We start from the raw sequence: 14081 nt of genomic DNA, 5'->3' as shown, positions 1-14081 counted from the left end.
TGTCTGGTTTTGGAAAAATCACTTGGGAGCGCACAACTTTAGAGCTAGGAAAGGATGCAGAGCTTTCATAGTCTGATCCTCACTTTGTGGGAAACTGAAGTCCAGGGAGGTTAAAACATTTACTTAGGGTCACATAGTGAATTTTAATGAGTTGGAGCCATAGCCCAGTTCTCCTGACCCCCAATCCAGTGTTCTTACCATGAAATAGCCCTCTCTCTGTAGAACACTGATTACATCCAAAGCTAGGTTCTGCCCTTCATGCTCAGTGCAGCCCAGGTGGAAGGCATGTGCAGGTCCACTCTGCCCTGCTCTCCCCTTTGGCAGCTGGTGATGGCTTTTGGAGGTGCTCCCACAGCAGCACCCCCTGAACTTGTGACTTGAGAGATGAGTCAGGTTCATGTCTGGACTCATGTGAGGATGGTTCATGCACACAAGCCTGTGCATGCACTCAGTACCACCCATCCACACACACACACACACTGCTGTCTCCTTCTATCACTAAGATGGGGTACTGATGCTCCATGGAGTCATGATAGACATCAACAAATCAATGGAGTCTACAGTCTGAACACTAAGGAAGTAAATTCAGTGTGTAAAACCTTAGAACAGTAGGGCAAGTTGTGTAAGATGGTTTTATCTGCACATATCACTTACTAGGAGTGTTTAGAGAGTTTTCACCATGTTGTGTAGGTGGTATGACTCTGGGGCCAGGGGGTTCCTCTAGTCTTAGTTCATAGTTCTTGATTTGGGGATGCAAGGTATCCAGAGGAGGTAGCAAGTTGAGTGCAAGTGATTAAAGACCCACTCTTTAATATTTGCATTAAATACAGATTATCTGTGTTAAATAAAACCGTATCTAACAATCACAAGAGAAGTCTGAATATTGTTTGATACTAAGAAAGCAGGCATTTCCTACAATGGAGCTCTATGTTTCATGAAAATCACAGTGTTATTAAGATTAACAAATTGCTTAGGGCTTTGGTAGTTGAGGGAAGACTGGCGAGGTCTGAAGAATGGGCTAGATGAGTGAAGCGCCTCATTTCCAGAACCTAGAGGACTTAGTTATCTGATTCAAGGAGAGGAGGACTCTGAATCACTTACAGTAGGAGATACATTTATGTATGTATTTAGATATATAATATATATATTGTTTTCAAATATATATATATTTGACATATATGTCATGCAAATAGTTTACAACCAACTTATCTTGTCTCTTTAAGTATCCGTTCACTAAGTGTACGTAGGGGCCTTGAAAAGAATGTTTGATGCTAATCCTAGAGCCATATGTGGTACCGGCCTGTGAGATCACCTTTCTGTGTTCCTCCTGCATGTTGTGCTGAGAGGTCAGTGCTGCCTGCCAACCCCCTGGACTCCCTGTTGCTGAAGGGAGAGCCTACGCTGGCTGCACTGGGTGTGATGGAGATTGTGCGCGTGCCCCCCACCCCGCCCCAGAGAGAAGTTGGTTTTCTTTGGATGAGTGCTCTTCTAAAGCTGGCTACCAGGGCACCAAATGATGGGCAGAAATGCCTCTTCAGAAAAAGTGGCTTTACAGGGTCAGGCTTTTGTGTTAAAGCCTTCCTCATCAGAGGGAGAAGTAATGTTACAGTGGGAGAGGGTGGATTCCAGATCCCAGAAGAGCCTTGGACTCACATCAGCTAGGATGAACCTCTTCACCTGAGCTCCTTAGCACAGAGACAGCTTCTTATTCTCCGAGGTCGGCTTAGTTTTCTGAGAATGTTAACAGCATATCTTGGGTGGTTTCCATCGTCCTGTGCTCCTGGTGACAGAATGGTAGCCCATCTCTGAAGCGTTTCTTTCTGCCTGTGCCAAGCTCCTGCCCTACCAATGTGGGGGGACGCTGTCAACACCAGCGATGTGTTCTGAGCTGCTTATTACTGGCGAAAGCTCCAACTGCTCCTAACGAGGCTTCTTTTGTCCACCTCCATCCCAATCCTTCCGTTTAGAATGGGTTTGGAAGCCCTTGTGGAGTCATATGCATTCTGGAGACCTTCACTACGGACTCTCACCTTTGAAGATATCCCTGGAATTCCCAAGCAAGGTAAAACACAAAGTCTCCTGGGTCATAGATACAGCCGGTTCTTGACTAGAAGCTCAGGCACTGAAAAATACACCTGTCGTCATTGGCATCCACAATGGCGACCTCATCACCAACATCCTCTTGTTACAGAATCCACCTCTTTTCTGTGAGGAATGGGGATGGGAACCAGAAAAATGGCTCTTGTGGTCATAGGTTAAGTCTTGCATGTTGCAGGCTGTTTATCTATTTCACAACCTTTACTTCACCCTTAAATCTCTTGTTAAAATTATAGCTGGACTGTGGGCCCTCGTGCCAGGCCCACCTCACAGGGAATTGCCAGTGCCAGTCCCAGTTCACCCTTCCTTGCCACTTCTTTCTGCACTTCCTTCAGCACAATGGCCTCTAGGCAGGGTTCACCTGCTGGATTTATGCTGAGGAGGTCAGGCACCCCGGGGCTCACCTCTGAGTGTTTCCCCCAAGCTCAGGCTAGTGTTTCCTCAGAGGGAGCTGCTTGCAAAGGGATGATGCTTCCTCCTCTGCTCGGTAGGTAGGACTCTTGGCCCGCTCCTGCACTCAGCCTTTTTATGCCTGATCCTGCCCAGCACCCCAGTGACAATTAACATGCTGGGTTTTAGATAATTATCATTGACTGGATGGGGCTTTTAGATTATTTTGAGAAGCTATATAAAACACTGTTGCTGGAGCAATGAAGGCTTTACAACCTGTCCAGCCTGTTGGAATTCTCCTCTCCCCCTAAGTTCTGTCAAGTTTGCAAACATCAATCTGCCAGTGAATCCAGAGAGGGGGAGACGGCCACCACCGCAGTTATTGATTGGACACAAGGTCAACCACCCTCTCCGTTTCACAGGACTGTTTATTTGGTGGGCCTCTGCTCTTGTGTTAGCATGTGATTCACCAACCTGTGTTCTGGTTGGAAATGAGATTTTTGAAGTTCTAGACTATTGCCTTCTTGTAATAGCCCCATGTGATACAGCCGTGGATACACAAGCTTTCAGTGGGAAGCTGCAGATATGTTTGAGGCAGGGTGTGTCTTTGACTAATTTGGCTCTTTCCTTGGAATTCTTTTCCATTTTCATGCAAGAAAACATACTGATCCAGAGCAAGGTCTGCTGAAAGGGTAAAATATGGAAAGAAGAGAGGTGATGGCTATACTTTAGGAACAAGATACAGAGTAAGATGAAAGTTGTCAAGTTGCCAGGAAAGTATTTGTAAATATTTATTATAAAAAATCAGAAAACTTGAGGAAAGTTAATGGAGGGAGAAAATGTGAAAATTCTATGTGGCAGTGTCCTGATCTCTTCTGCAATAAAAAAAGAAAATTATTGCCTGGGGAGATCATATGCCTTGGAAATATTGAGAGGATCTGTGTCTAAAATATTTCAGTCTGAATTCAGTTAAATTATAATTCCTTGAGAGCCAAGACCATCTTGTTTTCATCGTTCCATGTAGGCTTCCTTGTGACAAGCTGTGTCTAGCTCATGCTCACAAAACTGAAAGGAAAACATGGCCGTGGAGTCGTTGCTCTTTACATTTCAACTTCTTTTGTAGGAAATACAAGTTCTTCCACATTGCTCCAAGGCTCTGGGAATGGCGTTCCTGCCACCCACCCTCATCTTTTGTCTGGATCCCCTTGCTCCTCTCCTGCCTTCCACCTGGGGCCCAACACCAGCCAGCTGTGTAGCCTGGCCCCGGCTGACTACTCCACCTGTGCCCGCTCTGGCCTCACCCTCAACCGCTACAGCACATCCTTGGCCGAGACCTACAACAGGCTCACCAACCAGCCTGGCGAGACCTTCGCTGCGCCCAGGACTCCTTCCTATGTGGGCGTGAGCAGCAGTACCTCGGTGAACATGTCCCTGGGCGGCACGGATGGGGACACTTTCAGCTGCCCACAGACCAGCCTGTCCATGCAGATTTCGGGGATGTCCCCCCAGCTTCAGTACATCATGCCTTCACCCTCCAGCAACGCCTTTGCTGCTAACCAGACCCATCAGGGTTCCTATAACACGTTCAGGTTACACAGCCCCTGTGCCTTGTATGGATATAATTTCTCCACATCCCCCAAACTGGCTGCCAGTCCTGAGAAAATTGTTTCTTCCCAAGGAAGTTTCTTGGGGTCCTCACCGAGTGGGACCATGACCGATCGGCAGATGTTGCCCCCTGTGGAAGGAGTGCACCTGCTTAGCAGTGGGGGTCAGCAGAGTTTCTTTGACTCTAGGACCCTAGGAAGCTTACCTCTGTCATCATCTCAAGTGTCTGCACATATGGTCTGATGAATCCTTGAAGTGAAACCATACTCAGATTGGTCTAATGTATTTTCTTTCTTCATTTTTTTTCTTTTTTTCTGAAAGCAATATGAAAAGAAACTATCAGTAGCTTGTAAGATTTACATGTAATAGGAAATGAAGGCTCCCTGAGTGTTTTGACTTCCTCATGGTGAGATTGTAATTATCTGGTATATATGTAAACTGTACATAGCATGTGGAGTTTTGCAGCCTATAAAACCACATCCTCTCTCCCCCCCCCATTTCATCTAGTTGCACAGAGTGTTGGCATAAGTAGGATGTTTAACCAAAATTCTCAGACTCTTTTAAAAACCAAACAGCAAACTTAAAACTTGGCAGTGATACTAACCAGACCAAGACTTATAACTTAATTTATCAGAAAAATGCTCTACACAGTTTCATACTTGAGTGTTGATAACTAACAGTAAACCAGCACACAGAGTCTGATTTCTGTTATTCTTGGGCACAGTGTGAGAACCTAAAATGCAAAAGCCAGCTGAGGTCTAAGTATTAGTTCTGAGGTATTTGTAATCATGAAGGATTAGCTTTTGTGTTCCTGCTTGCTCTTGTTTGTCACAGGTATTAGATGATCTTGGTTCTGTAAAAATCCATGACCTATAATAATTATTTACTTAGGTAAGGTGGAAGAGAGGCTTATACTTTCTTTTCACTTTCCATTGGGTATGTAATAAGAGGTATTTATTCATCTGCAGAGAATAAATTTCCAGTATTTTGGATCTTTTGCTCATTTTATTTAGTCAAAGTAGACCATTAAAGAATGTTCTAGAAACATTTTTAAATTCCAGTTTTCATTGGGGAAGGACTATATGATATGAGTGGAATGCCAAAAAGAAAATAAACCCACCTCAAATTCTTTGATTCTAATGAGAAATGTCTATCTTTTTAAATCAAGAGGAATAATCTTGTCAGCCATCCCTTAGGTTTTTATAGTGTGGTTTTTCATTGAGGATATTTTTTCCATTTTGTTTTTGAGATTCCTGACCCGTGGTCTATAAGGAAGGAAAAAGGCATTTGTGCTACTTATTTATGTCTTGTAACTCCTACAAATTGAAACCTCCCCCCTCCTTAACCTTGTTTCTCTGTCTGGGTCTTTCCCGAAACAAATAGATTCTAGGCCTTTATGGTATTAAATAACACTGTAAGGAATTTCAGGGGGTTATCTCCAGCAATCTGTCTTTTGGGGGTTGTAGTGCAAAGGCCAAAGCCCATTACCATAAAGACCCTCTTAGAGGATGACGGAGGAAGATACTAATTATGATAAAGGATCTATAAAACTTTTAACCTCAACAGCATTTTCACCCTCAAAACTGGAAAAATGAAAACAGGATTAGTTTTTGAAAAATCCCTAAAATAATGTATACATGGTTTAAGATTTCAAAATACGTAACTTTGATAGCACATTAGGAGATGAATAAGAAAGGCTAAGAATGCATGATAAGGAGCATTACCGTATGTCTGTTGAGAAATTAAAATAATATGTCTGTTCATTGACTCATTACCTTTCATATATTTGTCAAGCTAAAGCAGATTTCCTTTCCAAGCTAAGTGAGATTTCCTTTCAGTGCTAAACAGAGTTGCTTTAACTCATCCCTAGTTTAGATGGGGAAAGGGTGTAGCTCCTGACTTGCTTCTTTACTTTAAAACAGCATGGCTGTTAGATATTTAAGCAGATAACTGTTTGAAAAGTATTTGTACAGGATGTGACTCTGTTTATGGATATTGATAAATTTCCTCATGGATTTTGTAACAGTTCCTTAAATCAGTATTGGTTTTTACACTGAGGATTAGCATGAAGGGACACAAAATACTTCCAGTAGGTAGATCTGTAGAAGATACCTGTGTATGGTATTAATAGCTGGACAGAGATTTGGGAAAAGTCCTCATGAGTACATTCCAGCCTTAGCGCGTAGTACAATTCAAGAATGAGAAAGTTGTCTATCTTGAGAAAACATGGAAAGTAATCTATACTCATATGTATTAATAGGGAGAGCATTTTCCTTTTTGCTGTTGGTGATTTGAAATGATACAACAATATGAGTAGAATTTTTTATTAATTTTTTTGATTTAGCAATAGTGTACAAATTGTTGTTTCCTTTAGGTTTTACTGTAAATATTAATCACCATGTCACTTCAAAGACTAGCCTTTTATCATTATATTAAATGACATACATGCATTGATAATTATAATTATATATCTGTATTTTATTAAAAAGTGCTTAAGAAATTATATATTAAAGTGTGTTACTAAACCCTTTTATGACTTTGGAGGGTAATCATTTAAAGTGTCTATAAATGTTGTTCCAAGAATAAGCACACATATGAACACCCAAACACAGATTTTGTGGCTTTTGATTACAAGACATGGAGAAATGGGTCTGGCATTCATTTTTCATGTGTTAAATATAATTTCTTGGGGCCCTGACCATGTCATTGAAGGTGAAGCCCTGACAAATGTTGAACACATGAAAATTCAAATGTAAGAAGAGGAGGCCATGGTGGTATGTTTTGTTTCTGGTCCAGGGGAGAAGGGCAAGGATACAAGAATGAGCTGCTTATACCACTGACCAGTGATGACAGATCACTTCTAGACCCCTTGACTGGAAAACATTCCAAGGGGCATTGTAATGAGGTGAGGTTGCTGCTATTACAGCCAGTCACATTTTGAAAATTAACACTTGCTTCTATACAAGCTCCTTCCCAGAGGTCAACAGCTTTTCACAAGCAGGGCACCCACTTGCTGACCCCTGATTTCTGGAATGTAGGGGGTCAGGAGACTTTCGTGGCCCCCAGAAGAGACTGAAGCACAGTGTTGCTGATATAGCAAAGGGTCACACTCACTCCTTTAATTAGTGAAATTTTGAGCAAAAGAAATCTCACCTTTAAAATGTGAATTCCTTTCGAGACATCACTCCCCAGATTTAAACCTATCAGCAACTCACATCTTAGTATGAATTAGATGAACAGAAGCTTCGGAGGTAGCCAGAGGTTTGATTAGAAGAAAAGAGTAATCTTTGGAGTAGGGCAATTCTGGGAAGATTTGGATGGGGAGGAGGAGGTGCATGGAGAAGGATCTCCAAGCAAACCTGGTATAAAGCCATTAAAAATAATAATTTCATGAGCTTCTTTCAGGAGTCATTGTAGAGTTGGTGGTTGCTATGCTGATGCTCTCTCTAATTAGATGGGTTTGTAAAGAATCCTTTCAAAGTGCAATCATGCTGGGTTTCCTTATGGGGAATTTATTGACTCATCTACATGGAGGTTTTCTAAAGCCTCCCATTGGAAATTAAATAATATTATTAAGTTATTACCACTGTGTTTTAATATCCTTGATAATCCTTTAAAATATGTGCTCAGACAAGTTGAGAGAAAGGTTGGATATGTGAACAGTTAAGTAGACATGCGTGAAGGCAGCCGTATGGGAACTCATTATCAGTGATGGAAATGAACAAATAATATGTATTTAAGTATAGAAACATCCAAGAAATATGTAAACTTAGTATCCATCTACATGCTGATAGACTTTCAAGTAATTCATTTTCTTTTCTTCTTTTTTTTTTGAATTTTGGTATGGCGAGAACATCATTTTCTTGGGAATTAGGGAGGTTGGTTTCAAACCTTGGGCTTCCCAATCATGATTTTGGACAAAAGCTTAACCAGTTTCAGTCTCAGTTTTTTTATGTGTGAAAGGAGTGTCTGGAATGAGAAATTTTACATTATAAAATTCATATGATATTGTATCAATACCAGTCAGCTTAGTAAGAAAATAGCTTTATAAAAATATATCTTTATAAAAATAGGTCTTTTGAGATAGATAGATAGATAAACATATATATGTGTATATCTCTTTTTACAAAGAACATACCATGACCTTGACCAGGATTATTGATTATTTTAAATTTATTGGATTACTTAGAATTTATCTTTTAAATGGAACTATGCTATATTAGTTATAATATGTAGGACATACTTTAGTAGTTGGGGGAATCTGAACTTAATGTATTTGCCACTTTATAGTAAACAGAAAAAGATGTTAATAAAATTTCTTTTTCATGATGCTCTTATTGAATGGCATAAAATTATTTCACTTTGGAATAAGCATGGCATCTAGTAAAATATCTAGAAATCATTCCAGGTACATTCAAAATACATTTAAATTGTCATCCAGAAAACACTTGACTTTGTTTTTTTGAAGGGTTTTATTCATGCTGAGACTCAGGTAACAATCATATAAAACAGTTGGTTATTCTGGAATTCATTGAATTTATACAAGTCTGGATCTTCATACATACGCTGTGTCCATATTTTAAATTATATTAACTAGGTCACTAGAATAATTTAATAAGGCCAAACATTTTTCTGAATAACAGCTTTGTTGAGGCATAATTCACAAACCATACAATTCACCTATTTAAAGTGAGAAATTCAATGTTTTTTTTTTTTGTACATTCAGAGTTGTGCAACCATCATCACAATCAATTTTAGAATATTTTCATCACCCTGCAAAAACCTCTGTGCCCATTAACAGTCACCCCACTTTTCCCTCCACCCCTTCTTTACCCCAAAGTCCTAGGCAACCACTAATCTACTTCCTGTCTATAGATTTGCCTATTTGGGACAGCTCATGTAAATGGAATCATACAATATGTGGTCCTTTGTGATGGGCTTCTTTCACTTACGTTTTCAAAGTTCCTTTGTTTTGTAGCATGGATGACTATTTAAATTTTTTTAATTGCTTAAATCTTTTTAAAAATAAGATTCCACTGTAGGTAATTTCCACTTTTTATTTATCCATTCATCTGATGGACATTGGGTTGTTTCCATTTTTTTGGTGTTATGAATAATGCTGTTAAAAACATTGGTGTACAAGTGTTTATGTGGGCATATGTTTTCCTTTCTCTTGGGAATATGTCTAGGAATGAAATTGCGAGGTCCTGTTGTAATGTTTTGTAAAACTTCCAAACTGTTTTTCAAAGTGGTTGCACCATTCTGCATCCTGACCAGCAGTGTGTGAGGGTTCTGATTTCTCCATATCCTTCCTAACAGTTGTTAGTCTTTTTGATTATAGCCATCCTAGTGGGTATGAAGTGGTGTCTCATTGTGGTTTTGATTTGCATTTCCCTAATGACTGATGATGTTGGACATCTTTTCCTGTGCTTTATTGGCCATTTGTATATCTTCTTTAGAGAAATATCTATTCAGATCCTTTGCCCACTTTTAATTGGGTTGTCTTTTAACTATTGAGGTGTAAGAGTTCTTTATATATTCTAGACTCTAGTGTCATCAGATATATGATTTACAAATATTTTCTCCCATTCCATGGGCTGTCTTTTAGCTTTACTGATGATGTCCTTTGCATTACAAAAGTTTTTAATATTGAAGAGATTCAATTTACCTGTTTATTTCTTTTGTTGCTTGTGCTTTTAGAGTGAGGGCCAAGACATTCTGAAACTTTTAAAATTTGCCTTTTCACATTCTTAATAGTAGTAGTAACAGAAGTGCATTTTATTTTATTTTTATCTTATTATTATTAATATTATTTTTAATTTAAATTCTAGTTCATTTACATATAGTTCAATATTAGTTCAGGAGCAGAGTTCAGTTATTCATCATATAACACCCAGTGCTCATCATAATAAGTGCCCTCCTTAATACTCATCACCCATCTAGCCCATCCCCCACCCACCTCCCTCCATCAACCCTCAGTTTGTTCTCTATAGTTAAGAGTCTCTCATATTTGTTTCCCTCTCTTTCTCTTTCCCCCCTCCCAAATGTTCATCTTTTTTTTTTTTTTTTAAGATTTATTTATTTACTTTAGAGAGAGAGCGGGAGAGAGAGTGTGAGCAGGGGGAGGGGCAGAGGGAGAGAGAGAATCTCCAGCACCCACTGAGGACAGAGCCTTATGTGGGGCTCGATCTCATGACCCTGAGATCATGACCTGAACCAAAATCAAGAGTCAGACATTTAATTGACTGAGCCACCCAGGTACCCCTCATCTGTTTTTTTTTTTTTAAATTCTACACATGAGTGAAATCATATGGTATTTGTCTTTCTCTGATTGACTTATTTCGCTTAGCATAATACACTCTAGCTCTATCCACGTCATTGCAAATGGCAAGATTTCATTCTTTTTGATGGCTGAGTAGTATTCCATTGTGTGTGTGTATGCCACATTGTGCGTGTGTGCATGAGCGCATGTATGTATATATGTATGTATGTATGTATATATATACCACATCTTTGTCCATTCATCAGTTGGGGATTTGGGCTCTTTCCATAGTTTGGCTATTGTTGATAATGCTGCTATAAACATTCAGGTGCACATACTCCTTTGAATGTATTTTTGTATCCTTTGGGTAAATACCTATAGTAGTGCAATTGCTGGATCATAGGGTAGTTCTATTTTTAGCTTTTTGAGAAACCGCCATACTGTTTTCCAGAGTGGCTGCACCAGTTTACGTTCCCACCAACAGTGCAAGTGGGTTCCCCTTTCTCCATATCCAACACCTGTTGTCTCCTGTGTTGTTAATTTTAGCCATTCTGACCAGTGTGAGGTGGTATCTCATTGTGGTTTTGATTTGTATTTCCCTGATGATGAGTGAAGTTGAGTACCTTTCCATGTGTCTGTTAGCCATCTGGATGTAGAAGTGCATTTTAGAAGTGATTTTTGGGTGTATAAGTTTAATAGTTTCTTGATAAATTACACCTCCTCCCAACACATCTGAAATGTTGTTCTTGGGTAAATAATTATACATTCTTCAGTATCTTAAGAGTAAGGTAAAAGGATCCGAAAGCATCATGAAATTTTTATTATCATAGCAAAAGTTTTGCACTTTCAGAATGTTTTAATCAATAAGTATTTATTGAGCATCTACTATTTGCTTGGCATTAGACATGGGCTGTAGCAAGCAGTGAAAAAACTTGGTGTCTTCAAATGCCTTGTAAAAATTGAAATGCTGGTTTCCTGGAAAAACCTTCTTACTAGGCTATATCAGAGTTGGCAGGAACAAAAGTATTGCCTCTTGGCTTCTCTGAGTTGGTGCCCTTGCCCTTATTATAGTGTTACATATCCCAGACGGTCACTGCAAAACGCTTGCTCCTGTGCCAAGGTACAACAGGGATGCATTATCGCCTTAACTCTGAGTTTGTTTTGTGGTTTCCTTTGGAAATCCTAACATCATTTAAATGCAATTTTTTTCAACTTGGCTCTGTTTACAGAACTGTAATAAGATATTTCTCTATTAATAGCAGGAAGGGAAAACCTTGCTTGTTTAGGGTTTTGGAAAACTCCTGCACATTTTTCTTAAAGGCATTTGGTGAAATGGATTGCAGGAGATTTGCGGATTCCTTTTTCTTAATTTGCCTAAATGAATTTCAAGGGAAAATTAGTTAAACTGTATGTTTTTCAAACAAAATAGAAGCTCTCACCCTGCAACAATAGAATCTTAAAGGAAAAGTGCCTTGCCTTAGGGAAGGTTGGCTCAGAATGAATGAACATCAAGGTGGGTCTCTTATAGCTTCTGCTCCTTTTGTCTTTCTGAAGTTGATAACCTTGTTGTGTGGGGAAGAGAGGAACTAGAAATTGTGTATGTTTAAATGTCTTCTGTTTGCTCAGATTTACCTTAAAGAAATATAAAAATTTAGAGCAAGAAGATCCGGAGAGATCAAGTAGGAGAGTTGTGTGTGGGGAAGCAAGTGGCCTTCAGAGGTTGACCCACCCACAAGTTTCAGACAAGATAGTCAGCAAATTCAGTGGCAGGCTCCAAACATTTTCAGACTTCCTTGTCTTTTCTTCATGTTTTTCCCTCAGTCCTGAATGTCCTTCAAACCTACATTCTCATTTTTCAAAGACTTACTCGAGGCTTTCTTCAGTGAAGCTTTTCTAATTTCCATTCCTTCCATCTTCCCTTTCCCCAGTGGAAATAAACTCTCCCTCTAAAATATTTTCACAGCGCTCTGTGCATACTTCTTTTAAAGGACTATACCTCAACATCTGCTTTCACGTAGGTCATCTAGCCCAGCTACAATGTGAGAGCCACAAAGGGAGGGAGCTGTATCTCATTTTTTTTTTTTTTTGCCACAGCATATAGTAAAGATAAAAAGTGATTAATGAAGGAAGGGATACATGAATACATGTGTCAATAAATGAATAAAATAATAAATTTTGGGGTTTTATAGGTCTAGAATAGAACCTCAAATTTGGTAGATCTAGGGGTTTTGTTTGGTGAGCTGCCAATTTTCCATTATCAATGGAGATGCAGAGGACTGTGGCTTCCTCACAAAAGATAAGAAAGAAGACTTCTCTCCCTCTTTTCTCTCACTTTCTTTCCTTCTTTTCTCTCCCTCCCTCCCTCCATTCCTTCCTTCCTTCCTCCCTCCCTCCCTCCCTTCCTTCTTTCCTTCCTTCTTCTCACTCTTCTTTCTCTTTCTCTCTCTTCTTTCTCTCTTTCTGTCTTCTTTCTTTCTTTCTTTCTTTCTTTCTTTCTTTCTTTCTTTCTTTCTTTCTTTCTTTCTTTCTTGGTTCTTTCTGTGCTTGAGCTGAATTGTATGAAGAGAGGATTGTAGCTAACACCTAATTAAAATGCCCCTCTCCAGAGTGTAGGCATTTTATTATGAATATCTCTGAAAAACTATTAGGGTATTATGTGAATTCAAAGAGGAGATACTACTAAGGAAAGAATGTGTTACATGCAACTTGGAGATCATTCAGTGTGGGGAGCTTCAGTGGGCTGAAGCCGTGGTTTCAGGAATTGACTGTTTCTGTTGCAGGCACCTCCTAGAGTCTAGTCTAGAAATCACGGGGGCGGGGGGTGGGGAGTGAGGCTTTCTACATCCTCTCAATGAGCTAGCCACAGATGTGTTGTTGATTGTAGCAAGGTAGTCAGGGTGATAGAGAAGTCCAGGCTTCATAGGAGATGGGCCTATTATATCCTGGGAGTCATAGGCCCAGTGGCTCTAGAGGGATTGCTGTACTAGGTTACTAACATGCTTACTTATGGGTTATTAGTTGTATATCTGTGCAAGTGAGTTGATATTGTGATAAATATCATTTCATCTAGAAAAAGTGCTTATTTTATAATATAAAAAATAAAATTGCAGAAGAGGACATAGAGATCTCTCCATCTCCCATGGATTAGGGGTGCTGTATCAGGAAAAAAAAAATGTTTTCTCTCTTGGTGGAGACCCAAGACACTTTGGAGAAAATCTTCTTTGCTCTGAGAAAAACCACAACAATGGCTGTTGATCCAACAGCTGGTGCCATCTTAGGGGCAGGCAGCTTAGATGACTGGGGCACTGCATATTGGGGCACACATGCTCCTTCTTGCTATCTGTCCATTCCTTTTTCTCTGGAATATAGGATAGTACTCTGGCGTGTTTGTTTGTTTTCATATTCTAGTGGTAAGATCCACCTAAGAGGTTGGGGGTGAAATAGGAATAGATGGGGGGAAAGAGTATCCATAAAGAAAGAGGCCCTAATGAGTTCACAGAGTATCTGTACCTAGCTCTGCTTTGGGGCTATCAGATATCTGCCCAGACTGATAAAACTGTATTTCGTGTCTGTTTTTTCCTATTTTCCCTGTGTGTGTATGATGCATCTTTCAGAACCCCAGGGAGAAGGTTGTGAATGACAGCCTGAGTTCCTAACCCATTTGTTTGATTTTTTACATGAAGTTTACTCATTCATTCATCTCTGGATTTAGGATTTGTTTTTTTTT

At 39.6% G+C, this 14081-nt stretch overlaps 1 protein-coding gene across 2 annotated transcripts in view; it reads left to right on the top strand.

Moving 5' to 3' along the window:
* TBX18 (T-box transcription factor 18) overlaps nt 1-6617 on the top strand; it is a 30525-nt gene extending 23908 nt beyond the window's left edge. For both annotated transcript variants that reach the window (XM_006729425.3, XM_081828603.1), the window contains exons 7-8: nt 1968-2062; nt 3611-6617. In XM_006729425.3, the coding sequence (XP_006729488.2) occupies nt 1968-2062; nt 3611-4335 (820 nt within the window). In that variant the 3' untranslated portion in view covers nt 4336-6617. The remainder of the gene's footprint in view (nt 1-1967; nt 2063-3610) is intronic.
* The last annotated feature ends 7464 nt before the right edge of the window (nt 6618-14081 follow it).

This window comes from Leptonychotes weddellii, chromosome 8 (genome assembly GCF_054177405.1).
Source record: "Leptonychotes weddellii isolate Sample4059 chromosome 8, ASM5417740v2, whole genome shotgun sequence".
Lineage (NCBI taxonomy): Eukaryota > Metazoa > Chordata > Mammalia > Carnivora > Phocidae > Leptonychotes > Leptonychotes weddellii.
Note: the sequence above shows the minus strand (reverse complement) of the source record. Positions and strands in the feature narration are given on the sequence as shown.